The 17907-nt window shown below is 41.3% G+C and overlaps 1 protein-coding gene across 29 annotated transcripts in view; it reads left to right on the top strand.

Annotated features, from left to right (window-relative positions):
- Positions 1 to 3444, top strand: part of LOC124261996 (troponin I-like) — a 69696-nt gene extending 66252 nt beyond the window's left edge. For all 29 annotated transcript variants that reach the window (XM_046696409.1, XM_046696407.1, XM_046696395.1 and 26 more), the window contains one exon: positions 2374 to 3444. In XM_046696409.1, coding sequence (XP_046552365.1) covers positions 2374 to 2451 — 78 coding nt within the window. In that variant the 3' untranslated portion in view covers positions 2452 to 3444. The remainder of the gene's footprint in view (positions 1 to 2373) is intronic.
- Positions 3445 to 17907: the final 14463 nt, after the last annotated feature.

The following is a 17907-nucleotide window of genomic DNA, read 5'->3' as shown; positions in this document are numbered from 1 at the left end:
GAAGGCCCGACACTGTTCCTCTGTATATTTTCCTGGTGTATGAAACCTGGGCTGAACCTGCTTTCATTCTTCCGTCAAGGTCACACTTTAAGTCGATTTTATTGCTCTGTTGAAAAATACATTGATTCTACAAAAATTACTTTGAAAGAAATAACCATAACTGATATTTTAGTGTGATTGTAATGTTATTTAGAAGATATGCAGTTGCCCTAAAGATAAACTATGTTTCACACGGGAAAATATTGCATTTGCCTCCCCACACCACAGCAAATATATAACTGGAGACAATACTCTAACTACTGCTTCTGTCGTCTGACTTTCCACTATTTGTTACTATACACCAGTGTCACGAGTATGTGTGCTATTGTTGATCATACACCATGTTATACACCCACATCATACACCTGTTATACACCCACATCATACACCTATGTTATACACTCACATCATACACCTATGTTATACACCCACATCATACACCTATGTTATACACCCACATCATACACCTACATCATACACCTGTTATACACCCACATCATACACCTATGTTATACACCCACATCATACACCTATGTTATACACCCACATCATACACCTATGTTATACACCCACATCATACACCTATGTTATACACCCACATCATACACCTATGTTATACACCCACATCATACACCTATGTTATACACCCACATCATACACCTATGTTATACACCCACATCAAACACCTATGTTATACACCCACATCATCATACACCTGTTATACACCCACATCATACACCTATGTTATACACCCACATCATACACCTATGTTATACACCCATATCATACACCTATGTTACACACCCACATCATACACCTGTTATACACCCACATCATACACCTATGTTATACACCCACATCATACACCTATGTTATACACCCACATCATACACCTGTGTTACACACCCACATCATACACCTATGTTATACACCCACATCATACACCTATGTTATACACCCACATCATACACCTATGTTATACACCCACATCATACACCTATGTTATACACCCACATCACACACCTATGTTATACACCCACATCATACACCTGTTATACACCCACATCATACACCTATGTTATACACCCACATCATACACCTATGTTATACACCCACATCATACACCTGTGTTACACACCCACATCATACACCTATGTTATACACCCACATCATACACCTATGTTATACACCCACATCATACACCTATGTTATACACCCACATCATACACCTATGTTATACACCCACATCACACACCTATGTTATACACCCACATCATACACCTGTTATACACCCACATCATACACCTATGTTATACACCCACATCATACACCTATGTTATACAACCAAATCATACACCTATGTTATACACCCACATCATACACCTGTGTTATACATCCACATCATACACCTACATCATACACCATGTTATACACCCACATCATACACCTATGTTATACACCCACATCATACACCTATGTTATACATCCACATCATACATCTATGTTATACACACACATCATACACCTATGTTACACACCCACATCATACACCTACATCATACACCTATGTAATACACCCACATCATACACCATGTTATACACCCACATCATACACCTATGTTATACACCCACATCATACACCTATGTTATACACCCACATCATACACCTATGTTATACACCCACATCATACACCTATGTTATGCACCCACATCATACACCTATGTTATACACCCACATCATACGCCTTTGTTATACACCCACATCATACACCTATGTTATACACCCACATCATACACCTACATCATACACTATGTTATACACCCACATCATACACCTATGTTATACACCCACATCATACACCTATGTTATACACCCACATCATACACCTATTTTATACACCCACATCATACACCTATGTTATACACCCACATCATACACCTATGTTATACGCCCACATCATACCCCATGTTATACACCCACATCATACACCCGTATTACAGGATGTACGTTACTATTGACCTTGACCTTGACCTTACACCTAGTCATAGATCCCTGTCATGATGATGTACGGTATGTCATGACTGCTGTAGATTGTTGACAGTGATCTGTTTTCAGGAAAGCAATATCATTTTCATCCCTATTATGTCAACATGTTTCAATCTGAACGTTCCATAGATATTGCACTTCAACTTCAAGGTTTAGACTAGTGCAAACAAACAGTCGGGTAAAGTATCTACGATCAACAAATTTTCACTTCTCATCAGTTGTCAGATCACTGTTTCCCTAACAACTACTTGATGCTTTGCCCTAACAACGAACACTGTATTTTTCAGTCAAAGACACCTGACTGGCGCCAGAGTCTTAAGGGCAAGGGAGAAGGCGAAGGAGAGGAGGCACCAGCTGAGAGTTGAACTCTGTAAAATACACTACTTTATTTCGACCTGTCCTGTGTACCTACCGTGTGATCATTCTGAGCATTTCCCGTTGGGGGCAAATCTAGACTACTCTACTGGAGTCATGTGTATAGACAGCACTGGCACCTTGGTCAGCTCATCATCTATAATCTAAGTGGTGTAACAGTGTTCTGTTTGGTGTGAGCAATATCCGAGAATATTTGGTTATAACTATGCTTCAGCCATTCTGGAGATGCCAATTCACTAACCATCATAGTCCACTAGTTTCTGACCCATCATTTGTTAAGGAGTATTAATGGTTTCTTTTACAGACAAATGATATCATTGTCCAAAGTATATATTTACTGAGGAAATTTTTGCAGTTATTTTACTTTTGTTCTAGATATTTATTGAATTTGCAGATTACTGTTTAGCTTGGTATTAGGCAGTTCCCAATCTGAGCACTAGTTTGCAGATTTGCATATCAAATATCATTGCTTCTTGTGTGTGCCTACAGTATTCAGTGATGCTCCAGCATCAGAATTGAAAGTTGGGCATAGTGAAAGGTTGAGCTCTGTGATGTAGAAATGATTTATTTATAAAATTTGCCAGATGAAATACAGTCTGTATTTTGTTTCAGCCAGTAACAAGCTTGTGCCTGTGCTTAGGATGAGAGTGAAGTAAGGTGTACTTGATTTCATCAAGGACTGAAATGTGTTCAGTACTGTAGGACTTGAGCAAGGCTTGTGATGATGTTATTGATGATTAACTTTGTAATTATTATTTATTATTTCTGATATTTATTCTGCTGTCAGTCTTGGTGACTTTGTACAAAGATGACACTTGTAGTGTAGCCAGAGATGTTACCATGGTAACAAAATGTCTATTTCGTGTAGCTTCAACTGACATGACTCTTGTACATTACACAGTACTCATCTCCTCTGCTTCGATTGTCCTAGCCGATGTTCAGACTCTAGATTGCCAGAGGTAATAAAGTATTCCCATTTGGCACAGTTTGTCGGTGTTCTTCTTGTTCACTCTGACACATGGAGGTGGGGGTCTCCTTCTGGTCAGGAAATATGGTTCTTTGATTGATTCATCCTGAGATGTAGAACCATATGGCGGTTTGACTTATCATGAGAACTGACACACATGTAAATCATATGGACGTTTAACCCATCCTACACACATGTAAATCATATGGTCCTTTAACCCATCCTATAACACACATGGAAACCATATGGTCCTTTAACCCATCCTGAGATATTACACACATGGAAACCATATGGTCCTTTAACCCATCCTGAGATATTACACACATGTAAACCATATGGTCCTTTAACCCATCCTGAGATGTTACACACATGTAAACCATATGGTCCTTTAACCCATCTTGAGATATTACACACATGTAAACCATATGGTCCTTTAACCCATCCTGAGATATTACACACATGTAAACCATATGGTCCTTTAACCCATCCTGAGATATTAACCCAGCCTGAGATATTACACATGTAAACCATATGGTCCTTTAACCCATCCTGAGATATTACACACATGTAAACCATATGGTCCTTTAACCCATCCTGAGATATTACACACATGTAAACCATATGGTCCTTTAACCCATCCAACCATATGGTGTAAACTATATGGTCCTTTAACCCATCCTGAGATATTACACACATGTAAACCATATGGTCCTTTAACCCATCCTGAGATATTACACACATGTAAACCATATGGTCCTTTAACCCATCCTGAGATATTACACACATGTAAACCATATGGTCCTTTAACCCATCCTGAGATATTACACACATGTAAACCCATCCCATGGTCCTTTAGAGGTTACCCATCCTGAGATATTACACACATGTAAACCATATGGTCCTTTAACCCATCTTGAGATATTACACACATGGAAACCATATGGTCCTTTAACCCATCCTGAGATATTACACACATGTAAACCATATGGTCCTTTAACCCATCCTGAGATATTACACATATGGTCCTATGTGTAAACCATATGGTCCTTTAACCCATCCTGAGATATTACACACATGTAAACCATATGGTCCTTTAACCCATCCTGAGATATATACACACATGTAAACCATATGGTCCTTTAACCCATCCTGAGATATTACACACATGGTCCTTTAACCAGCCTGAGATATTACACACATGTAAACCATATGGTCCTTTAACCCATCCTGAGATATTACACATGTAAACCATATGGTAAACCATATATGGTCCTTTAACCCATCCTGAGATAACACATGTAAACCATATGGTCCTTTAACCCATCCTGAGATATTACACACATGTAAACCATATGGTCCTTTAACCCATCTTGAGATATTACACACATGTAAACCATATGGTCCTTTAACCCATCCTGAGATATTACACACATGTAAACCATATGGTCCTTTTAACCCATCCTGAGAAACCATATGGTCCTTTAACCCATCTTGAGATATTACACACATGTAAACCATATGGTCCTTTAACCCATCCTGAGATATTACACACATGTAAACCATATGGTCCTTTAACCCATATTGAGATCTTACACTAATGTAAACCATATGGTCCTTTAACCCATCCTGAGATGTTACACACCTGGAAACCATATGGTCAATTAACCTGTCCTAAGTTATAACACCATATGGTCACCTGTCCTGAGATATGGAAGTGTAGAACCATGGTGCTGTGTAACTTGCTCTGTGGTACAACAAACATGTAGATCAGTATGTTTGTTTGACCTGTTTGCTCTGTCCAGAAATAGTTGCTTAACCTTTCCTGAGATTTGAGCAAAATGAGTACAGTCAATATGAACAGTTACCTGAGGTATGGACCCATTTTGTGAACAATACGGTTCCTTGTCCAGAACAGAGATGTGAGTCAGGTGGATTCAACTACTCTGAACTGATTTCAAATGTCAAACCCTATAGACAAAGAGAAAGAGAAATTTGAAACCTCTGCCTCACCAATCAGTTCAGATCGTTCTCTTAAGCCATATTGGGTATCTTATGGAGGTAGGTTGGCATACACCTGAGGCATGGGTCTGAGGGTACAGATGCACCATGGATGTTATATAGGCAGCACACATCAACAAAGTAGCTTCCAAGATTTTAACTTGCCAGTAAGATATTTACACTGTTATGGGTTAACAAAATACAGTACAACCAGAAATTATTGAGAATTTAAAGATTGAATTTTTTATATTTTTTTCACTCATTACTCACGTATTAAATGTAAATATTATCAGAACATAACTCCAGATTCAAAGACAGGTGAACAGTTAGTATTTTGTCAAGTCACCATGCGCAGCAATGCAGGCTTCAATGCGGCGGGCATGCATACTACTGATCAAAGAAGTTAGAAAGGCGTGGTCCATGCTGTCTCAATATCAGACCACCTCTTCTTTCATTTCAGCAATATTTGTCAGATTTTGCTTATTGACACTTTCCTTCATAAGTCCCCAAACATTTTCTATTGGGTTTAGGTCAGGGCTATAGCTTGGCCAATCTAATAATGTCATATTTTGGGTCCGAAACCAGGCCTGTGAATGTTTTGAACGATGTTTTGGGTCGTTGTCCTGCTGGAAAAGCCAAAGATTTCCATAGAACACGTGAGCAGATGGAAGTAAATGTCCCTCGAGAATATCTGTATACCGCTCACTGTTCATATTCCCTTCAAATACACAGAAGGGCGTTGCCCCTAACACAGATATGCCACCCCACACGTTAAATTTCGGACTGTACTTTGGGCGCTGATACAAAGGTTTTTCAGTTTGTTTGGTCCAGAATTTCAGTGTATTAGAAAAAAGCCACACAGAACTTTCATCTGAGAAAATCACATTGTCCCAGTTAAAATGTCAATGCTGTAAGTATCAGTTCAACCTTAGCTCCTTTTGTTCAGGTTTCATGATCGGTGATGGAATTCCTCGACTTTTCTGCCAACCCATTGCATGCAGCTCAGTTCTAATTGTCTCCTTACAGACAGCCACAGTTCCTCTATCAAACATATCCAGCCTTAAGTTTTCTAAACTCCTACGTTTGTTTTTAGAAACAAGAATACCAAGCCACCTCCTGTCACCGACAGTCAATTTTCTGGGCCTCCCTGCGCCTCCCTGGTGCTCAATGCCATATCCATTTGCAATATTATTCAAAACACGATAAACAGTGGACACAGGGATACCTGTTCTACTTGAAATCACTTTAGCTGATCTGATGTCCCTGTTATAATACTCTAAAATCAACTTCCTCTTCTCTAAATCATCCATACTGAGGATCACTGAAAATGCCGTCTGCTAGCAAGTAAACAAAGGGGGATAACTCTTCACAAACTAATGAAAAAGGATTGACGGAATTGTCTCTCTTGAATGAAACCAAGCACTTGATAGCTGGTCAAGGTTGTTTATACTAGAAATCCAATTAAACATATTCCTAAAATTCTCAATAATTTCTGGTCATACTATATATGTTAAAAAACACCCCATATTGCAGTCAGCAAAATGTCAGTGGTATGTCAATCTGTAAATAATCCAGTCTGGACCAGATGAATGTGGATTAAACAGTGTCAAACAGTGATGCACTGCAGGCACGTACGCAGGCACACACACGCACACACACATACTCACAGAGCCACATCTCAGAGAGAGAGAGAGAGAGAGAGAGAGAGAGAGAGAGAGAGAGAGAGAGAGAGAGAGAGAGAGAGAGAGAGAGAGAGAGAGAGAGAGAGACAGACAGACAGACAGACAGACAGACAGACAGACAGACAGACAGAGACGGAGAGACACCACTTGATTCTTGGGTTGTCTGGCTAAAGAGTGCTGCACTACACACACACACACACACACTCACACACATCCCAGTTGATTCTTTGGTTGTTTGGTTAAACAACATTGATTTAACCAGACCAGACTCAAAGATATGGTGAATTTACTCAGATGTATGGAATATCTAACAAAATTTACCAGACCATGGGGCTGACTTGCTGTAAATTTAGACAGTCCGTCAGAAATCTAGCCCGTCTCGCGCGGTCGGACGGGCCTTATTTCATACACTGGGACTATGAGTACAAACACACACACACACACACACACACACACACAAACACACCAGTTGATGCTTGGGTTGTCTGGTTAAACAGTGCTGCACTACACGCACGCACGCACGCACGCACGCACGCGCGCACACACACGCGCCCACCATCCATATGGCACTGTAGTTCACATCGTCAGTGTACATACATCTTGGTTGACTGTTGACATTCTCTCCAGGCATTGGAAGGTGAATCTAGAAGTAACATTAATTGGGTTCTTCTTCTTGATATCACAATATACGAGTGAGTTTAGTTTTATACGCTACTTTTAGCAATATTCCACCAATATCACGGCGGAGGACACCAGAAATGTGCTTCACACATTGTACCCACGAGGGGAATCGAACCCGAATCTTCGTCATGAAAACCTGTTCAATAAACTATTTTATTAAACCCCCACTAAAAACTGTTAAGGTACAGATATATTCTCCAGCACATTACATTTTTTGAATACAGTATTGCTAACTTAATAATATTGCTTGAAAGTTTATATATTGGTTTAAAAAGTAGTCCAGAAAAGGAACACACCATGTGGCATAATGTGGTTTGTTTTATATGCGAGATGGCCTCCAGGGTAAACAATACATGCAAGGTGTGCAGGTTGTTTGAATGAGCTTGAAGCTCCAGTCATATGTCAAAAGTGCCCTACAGGCAATGAAACTACTTCAGTCAGAAGGCCAGCCTCGGTTGGTACACGCTCCAGCAACCACACGGATAAAGCTTGCTGTCAAAGGAAATTAAGATGCATTGTATTTTTTGACAACCAAGGCAAAACTGAATCTATACTCAACACCTTTCATTTCAGACAGGAATTATTAGCGACTGGAGAAACAACACTATCTCCTACCAAACCTGGAGCTAGGATGGCACACTCCCAATGATTTGTTTGTGTGTTTTTTTGGTTAACCCACACTGAGCAATAATCCAGCTACATGTATGTGACGGCGGTATGTAATTAATCGAGTCTGGACAATACAGTGATCAACAACACGAGCATCGATCTGCGCCATTGGGATACGATGACATGCGTCAACCAAGTCAGCGAGCCTGACCACCCGATCCCGTTAGTCGCCTCTTACCACAAGCATGGGTTGTACCAATGAGGCATCACTCTCAATGAGTTGACCGTCATGCAACCATGGCTACTGGGAACCTGTTCTTCGTATTTCATACGGCGGCCAATCAGTAACGACACGATAAGACAGCAAACGAAAATGTTCACAATTACACGTGTGTAGTTGATTATTAACTGAAGGGTCAGTAAAATCCTCACTTATGTCCCGTCACCCTGCAACTGACGCAAATCTTTGTATACTCTACATGTACTTTCCCCTGTTCCCCACTTCAGTCTACATGTACTTTCCCCTGTCTCTGTAACAGTCTACATTTACTTTCTCCTGCCCCTACTACAGGTCTACTCAGCCTCCCTCCCTCCTTCCGTACGCACGCGCGTGCATGTATCTATATATTTCATTACTGCTGAATTCACAGTCTATGTGGCCATACAATCACTTTGTAGTTCACAATATTGTCCCAGGTTACCTCCCCCAGAGGCATGCGTACCACATTGCATTACCCTGGTCGGGCAAACTGTGACATCTCTTCCGGCATACCTCACTTTACTTTGACTACACGTGGTTGACAACGTGGACCCATGTATCGACACACGCCTGCATGTGCCTCTCCGGACACATTGGTCATCAGAAGTAGACCACGGACCATCGGCATATATCGCAAACACTTCATCGGTAATGATTGCGTATGTGAAAGGGTCGTCATTTTACCTCGCGGACACCTGGAAACGCCTCCAGCAAGTGTGTAGGTACACTGTAAAGGTCCGGTAGGGTAGCCCAGTGGTAAAAGTGTTGGCTCGTCACACCGAAGACCCGCCTTCGATTGTCCAGCGGAGGACAGTCAGGTAAAAGTACAAATTATAGACTCCCAGATAGCATTCGGACGTTGGCCCACCGTTGGCAATGTTGGCAAAACCATTGCCAACGTTGGGCCAACGACTGAATGCTATCTTGGCTGTAGAGGGGACGGTGTACCTACACACTGGTTGGAGGCGTTTCCTGGTGTGTGTCCACGAGGTACAATGTCGACCCTTTCACATACGCTATCATTAACGATGAAGTGTTGGTGATATATGCCGATGGTCCTTTTCAATTTCAAAGGAATTATTTTTTCTATGAAAATAACATTTTCAGAAACTAAGTCTAGTCCACGTTGGTACAATTCTTGGTGTCCCTATGATGAAATGAGGCCATCTGCAATACTATTGTGTAAAGTGGCAGCAATTTTACAAAAGGCTGGAATAACGCAAAACACCTATCACACACTGCAGCTGAAGCTGAATATATATAATTTTGATAGTAATAAATAAACCCATTAAAACTGAAAAGGAGCTTCAGAACCTGAGGAAATCTAGACTTGCTTCATTTTAAGGCTTTGGCAGTGCAGGGAGGGCTAGGCTAGTACGTAAATATGAGGTTCAGGGACTGTGTAGACTTATTAGACTAACGCTTAGTCCCTGAATATATATGATTGTAACAAATAAACCCATTTAAATTGAAAAGGAGTGAGTTGAGAGATTCAGGGTAAATCTAGACTTGCTTCATTTAGGGCTTTAGCAATGCAGGGAGGGCTATACAGACAAAACTGTAGCCAACCTAACCCCGCGTTCAGGTGGGGCGATACACGTGATTGTGGGATGACAGTTGTAAGTTGACGGTGCATCTACACTGCATACAGACGCTGACCATACCTAGCAGTGCACTAGTCAGCGGTACAGCATACAGACGCTGACCATACAGACTAGTCAGCGGTACAGCATACAGACCATACCTAGCAGTGCACTAGTCAGCGGTACAGCGGTACAGCATACAGACGCTGACCATACCTAGCAGTGCACTAGTCAGCGGTACAGCATACAGACGCTGACCATACCTAGCAGTGCACTAGTCAGCGGTACAGCATACAGACGCTGACCATACCTAGCAGTGCACTAGTCAGCGGTACAGCATACAGACGCTGACCATACCTATACCTAGCGGTAGTGCACTAGTCAGCGGTAGCATACAGACGCTGACCATACCTAGCAGTGCACTAGTCAGCGGTACAGCATACAGACGCTGACCATACCTAGCAGTGCACTAGTCAGCGGTACAGCATACAGACGCTGACCATACCTAGCAGTGCACTAGTCAGCGGTACAGCATACAGACGCTGACCATACCTAGCAGTGCACTAGTCAGCGGTACAGCATACAGACGCTGACCATACCTAGCAGTGCACTAGTCAGCGGTACAGCATACAGACGCTGACCATACCTAGCAGTGCATACCTAGTCAGCGGTACAGCATACAGACGCTGACCATACCTACTAGCAGTGCACTAGTCAGCGGTACAGCATACAGACGCTGACCATACCTAGCAGTGCACTAGTCAGCGGTACAGCATACAGACGCTGACCATACCTAGCAGTGCACTAGTCAGCGGTACAGCATACAGACGCTGACCATACCTAGCAGTGCACTAGTCAGCGGTACAGCATACAGACGCTGACCATACCTAGCAGTGCACTAGTCAGCGGTACAGCATACAGACGCTGACCATACCTAGCAGTGCACTAGTCAGCGGTACAGCATACAGACATTCAAGAGATCCATGCTTGAAGAAGTGAGTTGTATGAGTGCTAACATAGACAAATCTGCATTAAACATAATGTAATATATTTCGCGGAAATCAGAGGTTAAACTGGGAACCGGCGTTTCTAAACACATCCTGTGAAGTCAAATTATGTGAAACATCAGTTATTTCTATACAAATGAGAGGAAACGCGGAAGAGCCCAGGCTGTAGACAGGCTGCACGTGCACAGATGTTCCGGTAGAGATGACAGTGCAGCACACTTACTGCGGCAATCATTTCATTAGTGGGAGACGTGTTTCCAGATTCCACTGGGTCTGTGTCAGTCGTGCGGCCAACGCTCTGAGCGCTACATTTCACAATATCGGGGCTTGGTGCTCAGTGCATGGCTACCTGCAGACTAACGCTTAGTTTCTGAAAATACATTATTTTGAAAGAAACAAATTCAGAACCCAAGGGAAAGGTAAACTTGCTTCATTTCAGTGTTACAGGTAGGCTGGGCGGCAAGGAAACCTGCATTGCTGTTGAAGTGCTTGAGAGAGTGAGTGAGTGAGTTTAGTTTTACGCCGCACTCAGCAATATTCCAGCTATATGGCGGCGGTCTGTAAATAATCGATTCTGGACCAGACAATCCAGTGATCAACAGCATGAGCATCGATCTACGCAATTGGGAACCGATGACGTGTGTCAACCAAGCCAGCGAGCCTGACCACCCGATCCCGTTAGTCGCCTCTTACGACAAGCATGGTTTACTGAAGATCAATATCCTAACGAGGACCTTCACGGGTATGAGGTGCTGGAGAGATGACATGTTTTATATAGAGTGTTATGTTGTAAGAGAGTGAGCTGTGTTTAGCGAGCAATGGTTCAATCATGTTACGCCCTTTCAGCTTAATGTGGGAGGAAGTACAGATTAGCAAAGATTCTGACAATTAACACTTGGGTGAAATCTTTGACACACCTGTCTAAACAAGTATTCCAATGCGGTGATCTTGGATTCAAACTCAAGGTCATCGGATTCTTACATATCTAAGGGACGCAACTCAGACAACTACAACTAATTAAACGATCGTGCCAATCGTAGACTCGCTGGACAGAAGACACGGATCGTGTACGTGGTCTATATTGCCTTGTTGCAAAATGAACTTCAATATATACATGCTCAATGTATTCACAACATTTAGATAATACCCAAGGTAAACATAATAACATATTTGCAGAACAAAAACTATGATCAGTACTTAATTACTGAACTGCATTATGGAAAAGATACAGATGCATAACAAAAATATACTGATGAGAAATGTATCGTAACACCTACGGTTTTTAGCCCCCAAATAGACATATATATGCATATTATACCTAACTTATGTCTGTTTGGATGATTATTTCGACCCTTCGGTCGCACCTTGCATTGGTTTTAGATATGCACGTGCTACGAACAAAGGCGATACGTGCTGCTTATTGAATTGGAGCATTGGAACAAGCCCTCAATCAAGAATGAAACAATACATCAACGTTAAATTCAACATCAGAAACATTAAATGTGTGTGTGAGAGATGCCGGAATCTTGATAATAACCGCCTGTCATACGGCCGTAGTTATCGGCAGTACAAATAAGGTCAATTTGTTGTCGTGTTTGCTTCTCTGAATTAACTACAGTTTTTCTTTCTTTTTGCATTTAGAATTGTCATTCAATTATTCCTTATTGGTTAATTTATCCAGATAGTTAGGTAAATTGAGTTTGGATAAGTTCCTTTGCTGTGGTTAATGGTAACATACTGATCCTTTGAAAAATAATGGGTGTTGCGATACTTTTTTCCATGTATATGTGCCTAGTATATACTCCTCAGCATAGGTGGCACCTCATCCTCTGTGGCTGACATAATTCTGTTATGACGAATACTCTGATCCCATTCGCTTCCATGCTTCACTTCCCTGAGTTCCATGCTAGAAACAGTCGTTCAGTCATCGTACAGTGATTTGCGCGAGAGATCTTCAGGGGCGGAGCGTCTGAAATGGAGACGACACATCCCAAATAAAACTGAAGTAGCAACACCTCACCAGGAGGAAGCCTTATAGACCACAGGGATCTAGGGACCAGCGTCGGTGTGTGGATCTCGGAGGGGATTATACTGAACAATTTTCTCGCAACCTACTCTATCAAAGTGGTCCGTGATTGTTAGACTCAGAACCTTTCAGCCATCCCCTGTAGAATACCCTGGATATTCAAGGATGTTAACGCTTGAAAACAAAACAAAATGAAAGACAATAAACGACCCACTGGGAAGTTTTCAGTGTATATGTGTAAATGGTGTGTTTATGCGATTTCTTTGAGAAACAAGAACTACTGCGGCCTTGTATATAGACTGCTTATCTCTCCTTCCACCACCACCCCACCCCCACACCACCCCACCCATCCCCGGGAGATACCCATCTGTCAGTTCAGAGGTGATGTGCGTTGATCTGTGAGTGTCTTCATGCAACCAGCTACCTACCACACACCAGGATTATGGACACGTATCCTTGGAAGCAGGAGTCAAAGATAATTTGATGCTTAAATGACGTAACCAAGTTATTTTCGAGTTGTCACTTGAGATAGTGTATAACCTTGTATACGTCTGCGTTTGTAAATCTGTAAGAAATTGACATCTCGTTTGCTCCTATAAATTGCTTACCATTGCATTGGTTGATCGGAATCGTGAAGAAACAAATGCTAAATCACTCAGCTGTGTATGACACATTAACGACATTTGTAGGGGCAGGGCCTTGCTCACACATTGCAGTTAACCTTCGTCTAGATTTAATCAGGTGGTATATGAAGTAGAAGGAGTATCAGTCTGTGGTGGCTGGTCACTTAACAACTGATGTTTGCAGTATAAAGTATAAAGAGTATCAGTCTGTGGTGGCTGGTCACTTAACAACTGATGTTTGCAGTATATAGTATCAAGAGTATCAGTCTGTGGTGGCTGGTCACTTAACAACTGATGTTTGCAGTATCAAGAGTATCAGTCTGTGGTGGCTCGTCACTTAACAACTGATGTTTGCAGTATCAAGAGTATCAGTTTGTGGTGGCTGGTCACTTAACAACTGATGTTTGCAGTATCAAGAGTATCAGTCTGTGGTGACTGGTCACTTAACAACTGATGTTTGCAGTATCAAGAGTATCAGTCTGTGGTGACTGGTCACTTAACAACTGATGTTTGCAGTATCAAGAGTATCAGTCTGTGGTGACTGGTCACTTAACAACTGATGTTTGCAGTATCAAGAGTATCAGTCTGTGGTGGCTGGTCACTTAACAACTGATGTTTGCAGTATCAAGAGTATCAGTCTGTGGTGGCTGGTCACTTAACAACTGATGTTTGCAGTATCAAGAGTATCAGTCTGTGGTGGCTGGTCACTTAACAACTGATGTTTGCAGTATCAATAGTATCAGTCTTTTGTGACTGGAATGTACTACAAGATGTTGATTCCGGAATGTTCTGACTCATAGTGTATTGTAGAATTTTCTAGGCTTTTTCTTTTGTATATATAAGGGGAGCTAGTTATTGTTCCCCTCATCACATCTCAAGTTACCAGAAGACCAGCATTGTGTAATGATCACTATACTCTGGAAAGTTCGCCTTCTTCACTTGCAAGCTGAATTACCATGAGGTGAATACTACCATTACTGTCTCTATTGCTGTAATCACTGCTCTGGTGGTACATTTACAACTGAATGTTTACTGTCTCTATTGCTGTAATCACTGCTCTGGTGGTACATTTACATCTGAATGTTTACTGTCTCTATTGCTGTAATCACTGCTCTGGTGGTACATTTACATCTGGATGTTTACTGTCTCTATTGCTGTAATCACTGCTCTGGTGGTACATTTACATCTGAATGTTTACTGTCTCTATTGCTGTAATCACTGCTCTGGTGGTACATTTACATCTGGATGTTTACTGCCTCTATTGCTGTAATCACTGCTCTGGTGGTACATTTACATCTGAATGTTTACTGCCTCTATTGCTGTAATCACTGCTCTGGTGGTACATTTACATCTGGATGTTTACTGCCTCTATTGCTGTAATCACTGCTCTGGTGGTACATTTACATCTGGATGTTTACTGTCTCTATTGCTGTAATCACTGCTCTGGTGGTACATTTACATCTGGATGTTTACTGTCTCTATTGCTGTAATCACTGCTCTGGTGGTACATTTACATCTGGATGTTTACTGTCTCTATTGCTGTAATCACTGCTCTGGTGGTACATTTACATCTGAATGTTTACTGTCTCTATTGCTGTAATCACTGCTCTGGTGGTACATTTACATCTGGATGTTTACTGTCTCTATTGCTGTAATCACTGCTCTGGTGGTACATTTACATCTGAATGTTTACTGTCTCTATTGCTGTAATAACTGCTCTGGTGGTACATTTACATCTGGATGTTTACTGTCTCTATTGCTGTAATCACTGCTCTGGTGGTACATTTACATCTGGATGTTTACTGTCTCTATTGCTGTAATCACTGTTCTGGTGGTACATTTACATCTGAATGTTTACTGTCTCTATTGCTGTAATCACTGCTCTGGTGGTACATTTACATCTGGATGTTTACTGTCTCTATTGCTGTAATCACTGCTCTGGTGGTACATTTACATCTGGATGTTTACTGCCTCTATTGCTGTAATCACTGCTCTGGTGGTACATTTACATCTGGATGTTTACTGCCTCTATTGCTGTAATCACTGCTCTGGTGGTACATTTACATCTGGATGTTTACTGCCTCTATTGCTGTAATCACTGCTCTGGTGGTACATTTACATCTGGATGTTTACTGCCTCTATTGCTGTAATCACTGTTCTGGTGGTACATTTACATCTGGATGTTTACTGTCTCTATTGCTGTAATCACTGCTCTGGTGGTACATTTACATCTGGATGTTTACTGTCTCTATTGCTGTAATCACTGCTCTGGTGGTACATTTACATCTGAATGTTTACTGTATCTATTGCTGTAATCACTGCTCTGGTGGTACATTTACATCTGGATGTTTACTGTCTCTTTATTGGGTACTGCCATAGTGATGCGCTTGCACTGATTTGTGAATTTAGTAAATTTTAGAATACAGCACACTTTTGTTTGTTGGTTGGTTTCACACTACAGTTCTTTTGTGGATCGATTCCTGGATATATTCAGTATTCCAGATTTCAGTGTGTGGTGACTAGTAATGTAACATGATATATTCGGTATGGCGAGTGTCAGTGTGTGTTGACTAGTAATGTAACATGATATATTCAGTATGGCGAGTGTCAGTGTGTGTTGACTAGTAATGTAACATGATATATTCAGCATGGCGAGTGTCAGTGTGTGTTGACTAGTAATGTAACATGATATATTCAGTATGGCGAGGGTCAGTGTGTGTTGACTAGTAATGTAACATGATATATTCAGTATGGCGAGTGTCAGTGTGTTGACTAGTAATGTAACATGATATATCCAGCATGACGAGTGTCAGTGTGTGTTGACTAGTAATGTAACATGATATATCCAGCATGACGAGTGTCAGTGTGTGTTGACTAGTAATGTAACATGATATATTCAGTATGACGAGTGTTAGTGTGTGTTGACTAGTTATGTAACGTGATATATTCAGTATGACGAGTGTCAGTGTGTGGTGACTAGTAATGTAACGTGATATATTCAGTATGACGAGTGTCAGTGTGTGGTGACTAGTAATGTAACATGATATATCCAGCATGACGAGTGTCAGTGTGTGTTGACTAGTAATGTAACATGATATATTCAGCATGGCGAGTGTCTGTGTGTGTTGACTAGTAATGTAACGTGATATATTCAGTATGGCGAGTGTCAGTGTGTGTTGACTAGTAATGTAACATGATATATTCAGTATGGCGAGGGTTAGTGTGTGTTGACTAGTAATGTAACATGATATATCCAGCATGACGAGTGTCAGTGTGTGTTGACTAGTAATGTAACATGATATATCCAGTATGACGAGTGTCAGTGTGTGTTGACTAGTAATGTAACATGATATATCCAGCATGGCGAGTGTCTGTGTGTGTTAACTAGTAATGTAACGTGATATATTCAGTATGGCGAGTGTCAGTGTGTGTTGACTAGTAATGTAACATGATATATTCAGTATGGCGAGTGCCAGTGTGTGTTGACTAGTAATGTAACATGATATATTCAGTGTATGATATATCCAGCGAGTGTCAGTGTGTGTTGACTAGTAATGTAACATGATATATTCCAGGTATGGCGAGTGTCAGTGTGTGTTGACTAGTAATGTAACATGATATATTCAGGTATGGCGAGTGTCAGTGTGTGTTGATTAGTAATGTAACATGATATATTCAGTATGGCGAGTGTCAGTGTGTGTTGACTAGTAATGTAACATGATATATTCAGTATGGCGAGTGCCAGTGTGTGTTGACTAGTAATGTAACGTGATATATTCAGTATGACGAGTGTCAGTGTGTGTTGACTAGTAACCCACCAGCATGGTGTCTGGTACCAGGGATACCAGATCCTGTCTGTTAGGGGGCGTCACTCTCTCAAGCATTCTCCCTGCACCTATACCATCAGATCCCCTTGTGTGTAACATGTCAAAATGTCGCGTATCTTCACCGCACAGTTGGAGGTACTGCGATACTTGTTTACGTGAGATTATAGGAGCCAACTTAGACAGA

The sequence above is a fragment of the Haliotis rubra genome, unplaced genomic scaffold (assembly GCF_003918875.1).
Source record: "Haliotis rubra isolate DU_JTF1 unplaced genomic scaffold, ASM391887v1 Scf82, whole genome shotgun sequence".
NCBI lineage: Eukaryota > Metazoa > Mollusca > Gastropoda > Lepetellida > Haliotidae > Haliotis > Haliotis rubra.
This window is presented reverse-complemented; position numbering and strand designations above follow the sequence as displayed.